Source organism: Onthophagus taurus, chromosome 11, assembly GCF_036711975.1.
Source record: "Onthophagus taurus isolate NC chromosome 11, IU_Otau_3.0, whole genome shotgun sequence".
Taxonomy (NCBI): Eukaryota; Metazoa; Arthropoda; class Insecta; order Coleoptera; family Scarabaeidae; genus Onthophagus; species Onthophagus taurus.
In genome coordinates this window covers 17,764,317-17,782,355 of record NC_091976.1, presented here as the reverse complement: position 1 = coordinate 17,782,355, position 18,039 = coordinate 17,764,317, and the positions used below count along the sequence as shown (strand labels likewise).

Below are 18,039 nucleotides of genomic sequence, written 5' to 3'. Positions count from 1 at the left end.
TTAAAAAATCATTATTCATCCAAAATTAATTCACATAACGAATACAATAATACACAAAAACCAGATATTACAAAAAAATTAAATTATTTATTTTAATTAAATTTTTTCACCTTTTTCGCTTTATAACACATCCGAATTTCAAATTAATTTCCGTTTTTTAAGTCAGGTTCGATTTAGCTTTACTAAATTTAGGTTGTTCTTTTAAAATTTTTCTAAACCCGCACGTATTTTGTTTACAAACCACTTTCGACGACGTATACTTTTTCGTTTTGGGTCGATTTGGTAAAGGATCGATTTTACACGGCGGTTTCATCCTCTCAATATACTCCAATTGACGTTTTCTCATTTCCGCCTCTTCCCTTTCAACCAGTTCCTGTTGATAGGTCCTTTCCAAACGTTCCCGGTAAATTCGATATTTCTCCGAATACATTTCAGCAAATTTTTGATTAGTAAACAATTCCCTTCCCCCTTCAATACATTCGTTAAATTGTTCTTGTAAATTTAATTTTTTTAAGTTTTTCGTTTCATTTTCAAAATTTTGACATTTAAAATTATTTGTTGAAGGATTCATTTCTCTTGATTCAAATATAGTTTGTTTACTAATAATTACTTTTACACCATGATTTTGTTCGAGTTGTCGTAAATTAATTTTTGAAACTCCCGGAAGTATTTCATTAGGATCACGTTTTTCGTTTTCGTTACATATTAGAGTCACTGACAACTCCGCTGATGTTGATTTTTTTGGAAATGGGGGGCATGTTGTTTGGTAAATTATTTCAGGGTTTGATTTAGTGATGTAAATTGATTCTAAATTTGTCTCATTTCGTCTCATTTTTTGTTTTAAGTCGTTTTCAGGATTTTCTTCTGAAATACTTGATCTTGTTTTTAAAATATCATTTGAATTTGTTGATGAAAAAGAACTTTGGGATTTTATATGTTTTCTTGGCATAACTTTAGGTACAACATTATTTTTTTCTTCTTCACCTTCATTTTCATCTTCTTCGTAAATAACACCAACAACTCTATTGTTTTCTAAAAAGCCTTTATTAACCGGTAATAATTTTTTTTGCCTCTCAACTTCAATAGTATGTTTAAGCATTCTATTTTTTTCAACCTTCATCGCTTCAATTTCTAACTGTTTTGATAAAGGAAACGACATTCTATCTTCATTGCAATTTGGCATTTCGGCGTTGTTTAACATATTAAGAGTTCCTTCTATTGAAGAACATGCGGTTATCTTTGTTAATATCCCAGATAACGATAATTTAACTAAAAGATCTGTAAATCTCATTAATGTTTTGTTTTCTTCTTCGGTAAAGTTATAAAAAGATTTATTTTCATCTATAATTCGATTAAAGCGTTTAACAAACTCTATTTGTTGTTGAAAAGATATTTTTTCTTTTATTTCATCGTTTTTAATTTTTTTTTTAAACGGTTCATAAAGTTTAAAAAAATCTTTTAAATAATTTATTTCATCTTTTAAACTTCTTTCACTTTCATCATCTAAATCTGAATCATCTTTGAGTATTTCTAAATTTTCTTCTGAATTTTTATCATTATCTTCTATAAAATCTTCTATGGTTTTTGAATTTTCTTCTTCATTAAAAATCTCATCTGTTACACTTTCATCGTCCACTTCTTCGTTTACAACATTTTCTTCAAAATTCTCTTCTTCCAAGTTTTCTTCGGACACATTTTCTTCTTCAAAGTACTCTTCTTCACAATTTTCTTCTTCGTTATTTACATCCCACATTTCTCCTCGATCATCGCCACAAAACTCGTTTGATCTTTCAGACCTTTCACTTAACAAGGAATCTTTACTTTCATCATCACTTTCTTCTATTTCATATAAATTATTAGGAACTTGTGTTATAATTGACGTTTCTGTTTCTGAATAATCATCTTGCTCGTCTTGAACCTCCTCAGAAATAGATATTTGACTTAAATTATTTGCAGTATTAGAAATTGATTCATCACTTAACGAGTACTCAATTGATGAATCATCTTGATTTAAAAAATCACCATTCGATTCAACTTTGCGTTGAAAATGATTAGAATTTTGCGAATTTGAGTTTAAAGATGAACAAGATTTACTTTTTTTGATTTTAAAAGGTGCTGAATGGATTCGATTTACTTCAGGATGTTGATGATGATGAGAATTATTCAAACAATTTGTTGACGACTTATTTTTTAGAGTTCTTCGTAAAGGTTTTGGTTTAAATTCTTCCAATTCTCTAAAAGTTTCGTTTTTTTCGTTAGCTTCCGCTGATTTAATTAGTTTTTCTTCTAATTGTTTCGTTAAAATTTTCATTAAATTTTGTTGATCGTAACAATCTCTTCGAGATCGCGCCCCCATTCTCAATTTGTACGCATTATCGCCGTCTTCGAATATTTTATTTCTTCTTACGTGAATTTTTTCGTAAGTTACCGCGTTTTTCGATAAATTCATACTCAATTTTTTCAAAATACATCAAAAAAAAGAAATTTAAATCATCTTTTTGTCAATCAATCAATCAATGTGACAATAATTATCAAATTAAAAAAAAGAAATTGAATTTCAATCGGCGAGTAATTTAAAAACTGAAATATCGATTAAACTCCTTTATGCCGCAATTACCGTTGTATAAAAAAGCGATGTAATTACACGACCATCGTTGGTTATCTCTGTTGGAAGGTTGCCCCATTATGCTATTTATAAGCTTCTCCCGCAAACTAACAGCACTTTAAAAAAAGCGACACACCAAGAAGTTTTAACATCTAAAAAAATCTGAAACAACATTACGATTGATTCTACTTTATTAGCTTTATTAAACTTTTGTGAGTTAAGTTTTTTCTTGGAGATTTTCGAGATTATGATCAGAGATTTCATTCTCATTTCTCCTTGCTTCATCATCCCGGGCTCTGAAGCCCCCCAGAACATGAATACTAATACACAGACGAAGCTCGAGGGCGTATGCAAATTAATTGCCGTCTTTCAGATATAAATAATGAGCGCTTAATTGGTTTGAATGTTCGCGATCGTCGATTCCGTAATTGAATTGACCTGTTTTACTACTGGTCAAAAGTTTTTTCGTTTTCACGAAACCATTACAACTTTTTTTATGGCAATTAAGACCTAAATGTTGATTTAAATTAAAATTCAACGTTTCTAAAATCAGCAAATTAATAAATAAAGCTTCTTCTTTCTATTTCATTTAAACACTTTTACATTTAAATATAGATTCTAAAAAGGATTTCACGCAGTGTTTAGAAATTCGAGGTTACAAGAATTCGGATACTGCATAAATCAGTAATCATTCAGACTTCAAAAAGATGTTTAGATTACAAATCTGTAATTCTAGATTTTGTCAGTTTACAAAATGAGAAAAGATTGGCAATTGCTTCGCACAGATTACAAATTCCAAACACTTCAAGAAATTCTATAACATTGTGCAGATTACAGCGTTCAGACTTGAATCGTTTATTTAAATGTAACTATTTAAGGTTTTGCTTTAATCATATACAGAGAATCTCAAGGTAGGTGCGAGTTGATAAAGTTGTGATAGGAGAACGTTGGATATTGTAGTAAAAGAAACAAAAATGGGGAAGAATTGCGTTTTGAAAGAATTTATTCAATTAAGGATGAATAAATACGTCTGGATTGTTGTAACAAATGTTATAGGAATAAATATAGTGAGAATAGAAATTGTGAAAGATCTTATTGCGTGGTGAAGCTGCGAGAGAACCTTTTTCTCATACTTATTAATCATCAGCAACCGGAAAGGAATTATTTAAGCTGGTCAAGAAGATGAAATGGGATTTGCAACTAATCTACATTATGCACAACTTTTGTGAGCTCCTCCTGTATAGAATTGAATACATTTCAAACATCAAGAAGTGCTACAACGCATTATCTCCTTTAGACATTGAAATTGGTACAATGTGTTCTTCTTTGAGATTGCATTGAACAGGTAAAGCAGCTATTCAGGAGTGGTTTTGAAATTAATCTTCAAACGATCCGAAAGTTATAGTTATAAAGCAACAAAAGGGAAGTAAATGAAACAATGGCTCAAAATAACACATCAGCTGTCAAGTGGAGCAGCTCCATCGATGGATAAAGACTAGCGAGAGCTGAAGCTGAGGAAGCTGATGAAATAGGACAATTCACAACGGAGGAAGAGACTGAGATGAAACAACTAAAACATGATTAGTCGCCAGGTCCGGACAATGTTCCCAATGAGCTACTGAAGAGGGAAGCAGAACAACTCACAGAGCTGCATAACTAAATACTCTAGGACGTACAAACTCCAGAGAGCATGGAACATCCTTAGACTCAGAGAATTACCGAGGAATTTCTTTTCTTGACATATCCTGAAGCTGTTTTCCGTCTTTTGTAACACCGCATTCTTAAGTATATAACAATAAGCGAGAAACAACAAGGGGGCGCGGGCTTCATAGTTTGGGTATGAGTGAAAGCAATAGAATATAACAAGTCTGCTGGCATATACTTATTATAAATATATTACTGCAATTAAAACAAACACACTTAACACAGAAGATATGTCCTTGAATGTGGGTGGAAGGTAAGGTCAAACAGCCTTACCCTTGGATGACGCAACATTGATTGTAGACAGAGAGGATGGCGTACAATGGCTACTACAGGCTTTTAGAATATAGTAACATATATAAATGTTACCAAAATAAAAATTATGGTAATAGCTAGAGAATCGTGTAGATGTAACGTAAATGTGAACTACCGTATAATAGAATAAGTAACAGACTTATTTGAGCGTAAGCAATACCGTCTTATGGAGAACTCCACAACAACATAAAAAAACTAGTCAACAAGTTAACCAGAATAGGGGTAGCTCTGAAAACGACCACACAAAGAGTGCATCAGGCCAACAATGACACTATGGGATCAGAAAAAAACAAGAAAATTAGGAAGGAATGTAAGATGGAAGATGTGATGATATGGATACGCGCAAGCAAGAGACTGCAATGAGTACCTTTCACGCATGGAAACAAATAGGCAGAAGGATGGCTTGAAACATGAGCAATAACTACATTGATATCAGATGTTCATTTTTAGTATGATAATCCTTACATAATCATACCATAACATAGTATAGCATCAGTATAGTTTTCAGAATAAACTTAGATTTGAATTGAAATATTCTATTCTCAGCACAAATGGAAGAACTCCAATCGAGAGTTCTAGAAAGAGTGAATGATTCTAGAACTTGGAGTAGTAACTATAGAACTGTTTGCAGCAGCTATAATATACATATACTTGCTATAATAGTAGTTGCTGCGAATTCTGTAATCACAGACTTAATATTTTAAAAAAAAACTCAAAATTCCAAACCTTAATTTCATGCTTGCAATAATCAGTTAGCTTTGAGTTCTTATGTAAACCGAAGTTCATCAAGTAACGCAAGAAAAAAGAAAATTTATAACATTACACGTCTTGCCTACGATTCCAAAAGGATTGGATTCATTTGCCTAGTTTTTTTTTGTCTCTACTGACTTGACGCTCGCTCATCCCGATTCTCGCGACATGTTCTGTATAGAAGTTGTACTCTTTTCCCGGTGTACTTAGAATACTCAATTGTTTAAACTTTCTTTCTAGCTTGACAACTTCACACGGAAGTTGAATAGCAGAAGTCGTCGTCTAACCATGGTTATCCTCCACGCATTTCCTTTTCAGACGTTCTCGAACGGATTCGACTTGTCTCTACTATTATCCAAACTACAGAGCTTCTAACATTAATAGTAAGAACCTTCTCGAAATTTGATCAAACGTCTTATGCAACTAATGAGGTGGCCGTTGTCTAATATGTATACTACGGTGTCCAGATTCTTCATGATAATGATATGTAATATATCCGAATGTTGACACGGAAGATGTGATGAGATGGATACGCGCAAGCAGAAGACTGCAACGAGCACGATTCATGAATGGAAACAAATAGGCAGAAGGATTGCTTGAAACATTAGTAATAACTACATTGATATCAGATGTGCATTAAATTTTTTTAATATGATAACCGTTGCTAATCTTTTTATATAATTGTTACCAATTGTTTATCTGTGAACTTGATGCCTCTACAATGTATTTGCCTGGAATACTGGAAAAGTTGTTAATCATTTTAAGGCACTAAGTTTAATAAGCGTTCATAAATTAAATACAAATATATATGTCATAGGAACAATATTTCATAATCATACCATAACATAGTGTAGCATCAGTATATAATCTGTTTTTTATTTAAATCAATTGTCAAAGTGTCGTCAAGTTGGTATTGAAAGTAAAAGCGCATGTCGTAACTTTTACTTTAATTGTGTGCCACCACTGTCTATCAAATTTGTTAAGATTGATTAAAAAACAATTTTCATACAATTTTTTTGCTGCTAAATCTACCATAAAAATGTTAAGAAAGGGTGGAACGGGATGTCAACTGTCTAAACGCGAAAAAAACTCTATAATAAGTTTTGTGAAGAAGTACAGACGGAGACACCAAATACGAATTTAAAATATATATGTGATAAAGCTTCACGTATTTTTGATGTATGTGTATTGCACTTGAGTTTTAAAATTAAATTTATATTCAACATAATTGTATTAGGTTCACAGCACGACGGTTTTTAAAATTATTCAAACCTACAAAAAATATCAAACTGTAAAAAAACCAAAAACACAAGGGCGTTGTAAAATGAACTACAAAACGGATAATAATTTATATTTTATTAAAGAAGAGTTAGGAAGACAAATACAAAAATTGCATGAAAAGAAACAGTATTTTAATCTTAATGATTTACTTAATTTTGCAAGAAATGAATGTGATTTTACTAATGGTAGATCAAAATTACATAAAATTATAAAATCTATGGGATATAGATATAAAAAGATTAGCAATAGAAAAGTGTTAATTGAACAACCACATATAGTTTCAAAAAGAATTACATTTTTAAAGACATACTTGCAATACCTAGAATCCGGAGAGTATACTTTTGTTTTTCTTGACGAAACTTGGATTTACGAAAATGGCACCCAAGTTTATCAATGGGTAAATGAAAATGAAAGATTCGGCATTCCGCAAAGAGCAGAAGGCGAAGGAAAAAGATTTGCAATCTTTTTGCACTTCGTCAGGGTTTTTGCCAAATTGCGATCTCTTGCTCAGTGACAACACGGAGCACAGAGATTATCATAAAAATATGACGTCAATTATTTTTATGGAATGGGTGAAAAATCAATTACTTCCAGCATTAAATAATTTGGGTGCGAAGTGTGCGGTAGTAATGGATAATGCTCCATATCACTCAAAACAAATCGAGAAAGCTCCAAGTTTCTGCACAAAAAAAAATGATATGAAAAAATGATTAACTAAACATAATATACAGTTTGAACCAACCTTAAATAAAAAATCGTTATGGGAAATAATCCGTTATTACAAGCCTCAAATTGAAAAATCCTTTGAAATTGACAAATTAATAAGAGACCATGGCCATACTGTTCTTCGCCTTCCTCCATACAATTGTCAATATAATCCCATTGAACTATGTTGGGCGTTCTTAAAAACTTATTACAATAAACATGTTCAGTCCAGCTCGGAGAAAAAGATCTGTCGTGTCAAGGAGACTTGGCAAAAAGCTCTTGGTCATTACACTCCGGAGATGTGGGCAAATAGTGTTCGCCACTGTGAAGAACTAATTAAAAAAGATTAGACAACATTAATGGGAAATTCATTAATAACTAGCGGAAGACTCAGATTCTTCCAGTAATTCTGATTTTTAAACAATATTCAAATTTTAATTATAGCACTTAATTATGTTATCTTAATATATTGCTCACGAGTTTTAATTTCAAAACGTAGGTATTAGCCAAGTGACGAGAGATTAGTGGCTTCGTCTTTAAAGTGACAATCAGTGACAACTTCGTTTAGAATATACACAACCTTACTTATTGTTTAGTGGAAAATATTATAAAGCGTGGTCATAGAACATGGTATCTAGGGTGGTACAGACCGTTTTTTATAAAAATTTGACAATGACAATTGATTTAAATAAAAAACAAATTATAGTTTTCAGAATAAACTTAGGTTTGAATTGAAATATTCTATTCTCAGCACAAATGGAAGAACTCCAATGGATATAAAAATCCCAGACCTATGAGTGAATGATTTGCAGCACTTTCTATAATAGTAGTTGCTGCGAATTTTGTAATCATAGACTTGGGATTTAAAGAAAAAACTCAAAATTACAAACCTTAATTTCGTGCTTTCAATAATCAGTTAGCTTTTAGTTCTTATGTAAACCGAAGTTCATCAAGTAACTCAAGTTTGTAGTTGAATGATCTTACAGCTTAGAGTGATGGTTGTAGTTGAATCAGATGCACACCATGATGGTAGGACAAGATTAATCATGAGTGGAAAATTTGTAACATTGCGCCTACGATTCCAAAAGGATAGGATTCATTTGCCCAGTTTTTTTTTTGTCTCCACTGACTTGACGCTCGCTCAAGATTCTAGCGACATGTTATGTATAGAATTTGTACTCTTTTCCCGGCGTACTTAGAATACTCATTTGTTTAAACTTTCTGTCTTATGCAACTAATGAGGTGACCGTTGTCCAATATGTATACTACGGTGTCCAGATTCTTCATGATATCTAATGATATGTAATATATCCGAATGTTCTTCGTTTTATAGGCTAGGTTCGGTGGCATAGACACAACAATCTATCATCGACAATCAAGGCCGTCCTCAAATAGAAGTCTAAAAATGGGGAACAGAAATTCCTTTTTTATTCCGATTGCTCTTATTTCTGATTTTTTGGGAAATTTCTTTTAGACTTATCTTTGAACATACCAGAACCGCCCAGAACTACAGCCTCTACTCAAACGGGCAGTAGCCTTTAATCGTATTTGCAACTGTAGTCTATCTAGAGAGCAAATGTCATGTTAATTAATTATTGATTTTGAAACAGAAGTCTATGAGGTGATAACATTTGGCAATGTCTTCTTAGGTGATTCCGGTTATACCACAAAAACAGGCGGTAATACGTGGATATCATCAATATTAGCAGTTGTACTCAATTTCTTAGGACGAAGCAGTGACGATTTTCATTTTCTACTTTTGCTTATTACAATTATCGTAGCGGACTCACAAGTAATCTTCATGTAATATAATTTTTAACGTCAATTCATAAGAAATTTGGATGTAATGTAGTAAAGTAGTGCCAAATCAATCGATTATATGATTTTCAAGCTAAATATGATCTAAATTATTTTTAAAAACTCTTTTTCTTTGATAATGAATTTTTTGTATAAATATTTTTGATCCTCATCATAAATTTTTAGCAACTCTATAAATAAAAAAAAAACTATCCCCAAAGATCTTCCAGACAAAACGTCTATCGTCGCCTCGTAGTTGTTGTCGACGTCGTTGACCCACATAAATTCCATTTCGCCTTTCGTCCTTCAGGACCTTCTCGCCGCCCCCGTCGAGACAGAGTCCGCGGGGGCCGCGAGGGTAACGGCGGTGGTTGGAGTCGGGTCAACGGCGTCGCGACGCCGACCGTCGCGTCCCTATGCGGATTTTGAGAGAGCAGCGGAGCGCCGGCACCTGTTTGAGTACGCAAACTCAGAACGGCCGCGGATTGATCCGGGGAGGAGATTCTTGGGGGTTGGTTTTCTCTTCTCTAACAGCACGTGCCCGTCGCACTTCTACTTGTCCTCGTTGAAACCACCCCCGTTCTTCTACACTCCTCCCCAACATCCCCCGATCATCCAACTCCGGACTTAATACAAAAAGAAAAAGAACAAAAAAAAGGTAGAGAATATTATGATTTTATGATATTCAACTTGAAATGGAGATAAATCTTTTTGAAGATTAAAAAAATAAGTTTCAATTTTTAATTTTGAGTTTTAATTAAAAAATTTTAAGTAATCAGCACCATTTAATTGAATTGAACATCAAGTCATATAATTTTATCATTTAAATCCCAATGCGTATTATAATAATTACTCCATTTTCTAGTTTCTACAGAGATTACAAACGGTTAGTTAGTTAAGTCGTATTGATTTGTCGGTTCTCCCGCAGTATTGTAAAGCTCCGGTCGTGTCGGGAATATTAATCTGCCATGAATGTTCATTTGCGCGGCGTTATTCTGAACTGAAATGAACTAACTGATCGGTTGCGGAAAATTGGTTAAATCCGAACGGGAAAGTTGCCAAATTAAAATCATAATAAAAAATCTAATTACACTACTAATCAGAATTTTCTCGTTTTAAAATTGTCTACTTAAATAATAACCCTAGTTATTACGAAATTAGTAAAACGATCGATAATAACTGTGTTACCTCAGATATTTTAGTGGGCGAAAGCTTCGTATATTTGAGTACTTGACCCGGTTTCATGACGACATCCATAATAAATGGCACAGACACGCTCATATCGCTCATACCAGTGGTGGTATCGTTCCAACCCCTTCGGGAGTAAATTTAATATGCCGACTTCCATTACGAGCCCGCCGTTAGATTTCTAGCTGCTACAGAACAGTATGGAAGTAATGTATGTTGATTATAGACTTACTAAATACCTTTCATACATTTTTGAAACAATACTATAAACATATAATATCGCCATAGGTTTGAAATTGCACTGTAATAATATTTCTATATGGATTAATGATTACCTGATATTTGCTGATATCGTTTTCCATTTGTAAATATTTGATCTAGTAAAAGCAAACTGTGACCAGTAACTTCTCAATTACTTTAGATAATACTGACCGAAATAACGTTTTTACTTTGATACACAACAACAATTACATCGATTAATTTTATTAGAAAATTGCCAAATTTGTTAGATCAGCTGCAAATTGTTCCACAACCTAAAACCAAAAATAAATTATATTTTTAAACTGTTTTGAAATGAAAACAAATACAAATCTTACAACTTGAATGGATGCCGTGATGTTTCTAACATCATATTCAGGTGAGATTGTAGAGCAATACTTTTCATTAAAAAGTTCACCTAAGTTTCGAACTAAACTGTAATCAAAACGACGGAATTTAGCTGAAGTTATAAGTTGGCCATAATTAATAACTTGGTTTACAGAACATCCACCTGGGTGTGTTGCTAAAAAGACAGGAAACCAACTTTGTACGATGGTATCAGCATTAATAACCACAAGCCATAAGGAACCTGTGCAGAATTCTTAATATATTTCATTGTATAAGTCAGCGATTAATTCTAAAAGATGGTAAAAAAAATAGAACGGGAAGTAATTATGTTTGCGCCTTTTCAAACTCATTATTACATCATCATTGCAGTATTAAAACTATTGTATCTTAATTAATAGCTTAGATTCATCTATGTAGCCTTTCAAATCCTATGTTTCCTATAATTTACCTTGCAAGTTTTTATATGTTTAGTTAAAATACAGTGTCATAGTCTTTCTTTAATTTGAACAAATATGCAACAGAATTACTTTTGCCCTTTCCAGTTTCTTTGGCATGCCAGCTGTCTTCTTATTTCTTTAAATTTCTAGTTGAGCAGAATTTTTAATCAATTTAGTGACCTATATCATATTTCACATCATCTCTAAACTGGAAATATAAAACAACTACTTTGCTATTGCAGATTTCTGGAAATCAGCTTTTTTTAAATTTTTGCAAATTGTAAACTGGGCAGAATTTCTGATCAATTTAATTTGCAGTGCGTCTTATTTCTTATTATTTATAATAGCATACACAGAAAGACAATTGTTGTCATCGTTTCTTATTGCTTTGGAGAACGGCTTTTTATTCATTTTATGCAAATATTGATTTCTGATTAATATAATTGAGTTGTATCGATTATCTCATCAGTTATGGCGACAAAGAAAAAGAAAACATTTTTATCATTTTCTATTTTACTGGAAGACCAACTTTTTTTTTGGAATTTTTGCAAATTTTGGGTTTAGCAAAAATTTTTCATAATCTCTAAAACAGCAAATATAAAACAAGAGTACTTTGATTACTTTCAGTTTGTTTGGAAGACCAACTTTTCTTAATTTTTGCAAATTTCGATTTAAGCAGAATTTCTGATCAATTTAATTTGACTAATAACTTAGAACTCTGCTACTCTTACTTTTTCATTGATTTTAACACCAAATACTAAAGAATAATTTCCCAAACACTGTTGGCCAACTCAACCCAAAGGACTCTTCATGTTTTTCGCCCTGTAATTCTAGGATCTTGTGAAAATTACGAAATTACCTGTAATAACCTCTCTGGTGCAATTCTGGAGCAATAGCGCTGTATACGACAAGTCTCCTTTACAATGCATCACCATTAACCATGACCTTCTGCCTGTCATCTGCCTGAATGACCTTCTAGACAAATTATCATCTAGCGTACTAGCTTATGCGGAGGATTTGAAAAAAATTTTGGCATTCCATTTAAAAAAAAAAGTTGACAGTCGCCATTTTGAAATAATTCGTCCAATTGAAAATATGATATCACCATCGTGCAGAGAATGTCCTAAAACATATTATTGCCAAATATTTTGAAAGTAGTACCCATAGTGTGGTTAAAAAAAATAAGGCGCTTACTCTGAATCAAGCTGTATATGATGTCATTGTATTAATTTAAAGTCACTTGCGTCTGAGGCAGTACAGTCAATCATCAGTCATATCAATATAAGGATGGTATGAAACAACCTATTGTCTCGGCCGCAAACGACCTCGGTTTAATACAGTGAAGTACACGATGTCATTCTATTAATTTAGGGTCACTTGCGATTGAGGCAATACAGTTAATACCATATCAACACAAGAATGATATGAAATAACCTACTGCCTCGGCCGCAAGCGACCTCGGCTTAATACACTGAAGTACACGATGTCATTGTGTTAATTTAAGGTCACTTGCGGCTATTAACACAAGACTGGTGTCAAACATCCTACTGCCTCGACTGTAAGCGACCTCAGCTTAATACCTGAAGTATATGATGTCATTGTATTAATTTAAGATCACTTGCGGCTGAGGCAGTACAGTAAATACCATATCAACACAAGACTGGTGTCAAACAACCTGCTGCCTCGGCCGCAAGCGACCTCGGCTTAATACAGTGAAGTACACGATGTCATTGTATTAATTTAAGGTAACTTGCGGCTGAGGCAGTACAGTTAATACTATATCAACACAAAAATGGTATGAAACAACCTACTGCCTCGGCCGCAAGCGACCTCGGCTTAATACACTGAAGTATACGATGTCATTGTATTAGTTTAAGGTAACTTGCAGCTGAGGCAGTACAGTTAATACTATATTAACACAAAAATGGTATGAAACAATCTACTACCTCGGCCGCAAGCGGCCTCGGATCGAGGCGCAATTAAGACAAAATCAAGTTGTTTTTTCAAATCGTTTAGTTCAGTATCCATTTGTTATCGAACTATCGAACTATTCCGACCTATTTTTTCGAACCGTGATGTTGTCAGTCTTCAGTCGGACTTGGGCATCTTGGTGATCTTGGTGTAACTGTTATCAGCTAAAGATTAATGCCTATATAAGAATATAGGAAAGATACTTAGCATTTATTGATTGTAATAAGGCTTTTGATTTAGTTAAAATATGGGCGATAGTAACTACAGTGGAAAACTGTACAAATGCTTCAAGATATACTGAACTTATTGAAAACATCTAGAAGAGAGCAACGAGTACATACAATTAAGCAACACACAGGAATGGAAAGAATCAAATTGGAAACAGGCATAAAGAAGGAGATTTAAAAATAAAGAGGGTCTTTTTTTAATTGATATATCAATAAATTCAGTAAGAACAGTGTGTTAATTAATTATCGTACCCGACGTTATCATCGAAAGTATACAACCAATATCACAGTATTGGTATTGCAATATCACAGCAACCAATATCACACTTTCAATGATGACGTCGGGTACGATAATTAATTAACACACTGTACATCAGAATCATAATCATATGCGTTTCCGTCTATGTTTAAAAAATGTTCATTATTTAATAAAAACGTGCGGTGCCGTTAGTTTTACAGGCAAGCTGTGTCCTCTTCCGTCTTCTTATTATATAGAAGGTGTTCTTCTTGAGAAACTATCTACAATCAAGGATCTCTTTTGACCGCAAATTGTCTTTTGTACCGCACATTGAAGGTATTGCATCTTTTGCTCTATCTATAACATATTTTGTTTTGAATTGCTCAATGCCTACTTCTATCTATTCCCTCAGCTGAACCATCCAAATCCAAACAATCTTCCTAATTATCTTTTCTGAACCTTGCAATCATGTCTACGTTATTAGCATAGTAGCTATGTCAACAACAGGCATGATAGAGTGATAGACCAGCTTCTAGCTACGTGTACCTAAATATTCCAGTATCACATGAGGTTGGGACAAATAATGTCCAAATCGGTAGTAATAATATGTTATGGATCGAATACTCCATCAAAAATCATAGATCGTTTGTTGACTACACCGCAAAACGTCTTTGCATTTATTTAAATGAAGTATGTGGTAACCCTATTAGAGACAAAAGAGTCATTTTTTATATGTTATAGATTTAGTTTTGAAAACTTTGCTTTTATTGGCGATAGCTTCAATAGGTATTGCATTTTCCTTCAATGGACGAGGTAATCCATTTCTGTATGATGTTCATGTGATATTAAAACTTTTATGTGGATGACCGCTGTAAATGTTATCCAGATTCAGGGTGGTTTGATTCTAATTGTACAAAAAAACTTAGATTAAAACTTAAATGTTATCCAGATTCAGATTGATTTGATATTAATTGTAGCACCTCAGTCGCACACGACCTCGGCTAACCTTAAATTGCTTGATTAAACTTAGGCAGAAAGTACATTATATTCTCTGATCAAGCTAGCTGCCGAGGCGTTATCCAATTAATTTCATATTTGATTGTCATGTCTATTAGTCGAGCATAAATTTTGATGAATCCTTAATTACTGAAACTTAGTCTCAAGTTCTCTCCTTCTCCGCTTTATTCTCTTTTTCTTATTACGGTCTTTTAAGGAGCGACTATGAGTTCGAGGTTAAAAAGTTGGTCGCAAATTTTATATAACCTTGCTATTCGTACAGAAAAACATTTAATTCAATCATTTTAATATAAAATGTAACGATCTCCAGGTATTCTATTATACCAAGTTAAAAAGATCACTTTATGCACATTCTTTGTATAACTTTTATAAAGCGACAACTTCGCAAGCGACTTCAACATTTTTGAGACGGAATGTAGAGTGTAGCTTGTCAAAAGAAATATCAAAGGCGTGATGAAAGTAAGAGACGATGTGAAACGTGCGAATAAAGAGAATATAGTTAAAGAACTGCAGAAGTAGAAGTGAAAGGGGTCTTTAAAGAAATGGATCGCACCTTATAAGAATCAAGGTCGTGCGTTTACTCGTAAATTTTATAATCTTCTCTAAAAAATGATGGGTTGGGTTGGATTTAAGGATACATACATGACGTATTTTTATGTGTAAATTATTTCGAAGTGGTATAGCTTGAACCGCAAAAAACTTATGATATATTGAAGTGCATTGAATGAAATGATAGATTGCAAAAAAATTTGCACTTCTCGACGATCAGCTTCCTGAGATAATTACGATCTGGTGTAACATGGTCATTTTGTATTCTGTAATTTTTCTAATTTGTCACAGAAAATAACATACAAAAAATCGGGAAGTGGTGTTAGAAGATTTTGAATGCGTGAGAAGCTTCGAGAACTAATCCAAAATCTGATCTAGAGATATGAGATGGTGTGGCAGAAAATGACACAATAAACTCAGAACTACAAAAGGAAATATCAATACAACATTTCTCCATGTCAAGCAGCTTCTTGTACACGTTTAATAAAAGCACAAAAATGGATTAATACTTTTATAAGCAGTATTAATTCTTGGTTTTGTGTAAACGTGATCGAATTAATGTTGTTTCCATAATCTCCCTGATTAATAATCGATTTTCTCTCATTCACAAAATAATCGTTTAAATCATTCGCATTCAATGATGAGATTCTACTTTATATGCCGTCGCTACTTTGTTTTCGGAATTATTTATGCAGCTACAATACGCTTTCTCTTTTATGCGATCCGTTTACTTTCTACAGTTTGCTATGTGGCTTGTACATTTCTTTGTATTAATCCTAGAATCGAAATCAGATTAAAAAAGTTAATTTTGAATCGAAAATTTATCGAGATGAGTTACATTCATTTATTATGAATGGTTAAACAAAAAATCATCTTTGATTCTACTAAAAGAATGTGATATGAAGTAGTAGAAGATAAAATAATTTTTTTGTTGTTAAAAATCAACTCTGAAACAACATAGAGAGCTGTCGAAAGTGCGACAGATATTCTGGGCAAAGCACAAACGGTTTGAAACGAACAAATTGAAATTGCCAGTTGGAAATGAAAACTCGGTATCGAACCGGAAATTGCGAGGCGGCATTATGCCCCTCGTCCAAAATTATGGCCCTCACACCCCTTTTTCAAAATAACATCATGAATCATCACATCAAAGTTTAGTTTTTTAGAAATTGTTACATCACGCAAGAAAATTTAACAAAATTCTTTATAACGCAATTTTTTCTTTTCATTTCAGGTACGTAATCGGGGTTGATCATCATCTTATCATCTTCTTAGAAATGAATCGGTTTAATGTTCAAAAAGCAAGGTATAAATGTGTAAGTTATTTAAGATTTTTTAAAAAATTTTTTGGAGAAAGAAAATAGTTGGGATGATTGTGTGATTGTATGTATTTTAACTGTGTGAATGTGTATGTATGTTTTAGTTATCGATTCAGAGAGTACACTCTCTGGACACGAACGAACAAGGGTAACGGCCGCTAGGTGCAGACACAGTCGGTGGCGTCGCGACGCTCGCCGTCGAGACGTTTGCAATGACGCATTTTCTCACGAAATCGAATACGAACATTTCGATAATTATAAAAATCAATTCATTAAATTAATACAAATTTAATCAAATATTCATAAAATTTCTATTTCCAGTTATTAACAATTTATTAAAATTTAATTACTCACTTAATAGAATCTATTTAATTATCCACCAATCGAATCACTCCGTTTATTATAGTAATTACAAATCCGATTTGATTGTTTGTACGATCATGTAATATACATTATAATATTGATCGGGATAGCATTAATATTAATTTATAGTGACCCGTAACAGATTACAATGGAAAATGCTAGGGCTGGTTAATATCAGTTAATTCGACGGAGTAAATTGGTCGATAAATCAATTTGAAAATGATTGAGTGACACGTTAACGTTCGTATTGTTATGGTGTTGTTCAAACAGAGAAATCTTAATTACAACGCGAAAACAATGGGTTTAAAGTCTTGGGTTTTGTGGATTAAAGAAATAAAAAAAGGGTCGTAGTGTCCCGTTAATTAACCCTCCCGTAGCGTGGATCCTTACATCTTTCCAGAGATAAACCTCGGAACAACTGTAAACGCGGCTCGGTTTTAATTCATTAACCGGACATTAACAGCATTGTTTCCTGCAGTATGGAATGAATGGAACGATGTAATCGACGACGACGAAGAATGATGAAGAAAACAACGAGTAAAACGGTCGCGACACTGATGGTGTTTTAATTGCGAATTGACGCGAATTATAACCGCAAAGTTAATAACATTTTATCGAAGATTTGAAACGGAAGAGATTTTCTTTCATTGATAAAGACTGTTTTAATAATAAAGTAACACAAGTTAAATCAAAAAATATTAAACAACTCAAAGTACGCCAAAATAAGATTCTTGCAAATTTTATTTAGAATTTTTTTAACGGCAAAATGCGGAATTCATCAAACAATAACTAAAAGTTGCGTGAATAAAAGGTCATTGCTTTCTCGATTACTACATCGATTCTTCAACGTCGTACACTAATCAATTCTTGTGTTCATCTTCCCTGTTCTTCCCCTTCTAACGGCTCCATTTTTAATGATTACGCTGATTCTTTCACTCTTTCCTATTTGTTATCCTCTTCTATGTTTTAC

At 33.1% G+C, this 18,039-nt stretch overlaps 1 protein-coding gene and 1 long non-coding RNA gene across 5 annotated transcripts in view; one reads left to right on the top strand and one right to left on the bottom strand.

The window, feature by feature from the left end:
• The window catches only part of LOC111424168 (AF4/FMR2 family member lilliputian), a 219,508-nt gene that overhangs the window by 70,055 nt on the left and 131,414 nt on the right, over nt 1–18,039 (top strand). Inside the window, exon 2 of one of the 4 annotated variants that reach the window (XM_023057610.2) lies at nt 16,622–16,703. The exons of the other annotated variants lie outside the window; for them this stretch is intronic. Coding sequence (XP_022913378.2) covers nt 16,678–16,703 — 26 coding nt within the window. The 5' untranslated portion in view covers nt 16,622–16,677. The remainder of the gene's footprint in view (nt 1–16,621; nt 16,704–18,039) is intronic. 4 annotated transcript variants of the gene reach the window in all.
• Nucleotides 6,709–7,731, bottom strand: LOC111424170 (uncharacterized). The gene is made up of 2 exons (XR_002707585.2): nt 7,395–7,731; nt 6,709–7,331 (listed from the first exon to the last, which is right to left on the bottom strand). It is a non-coding gene; the product is annotated as an uncharacterized lncRNA (long non-coding RNA).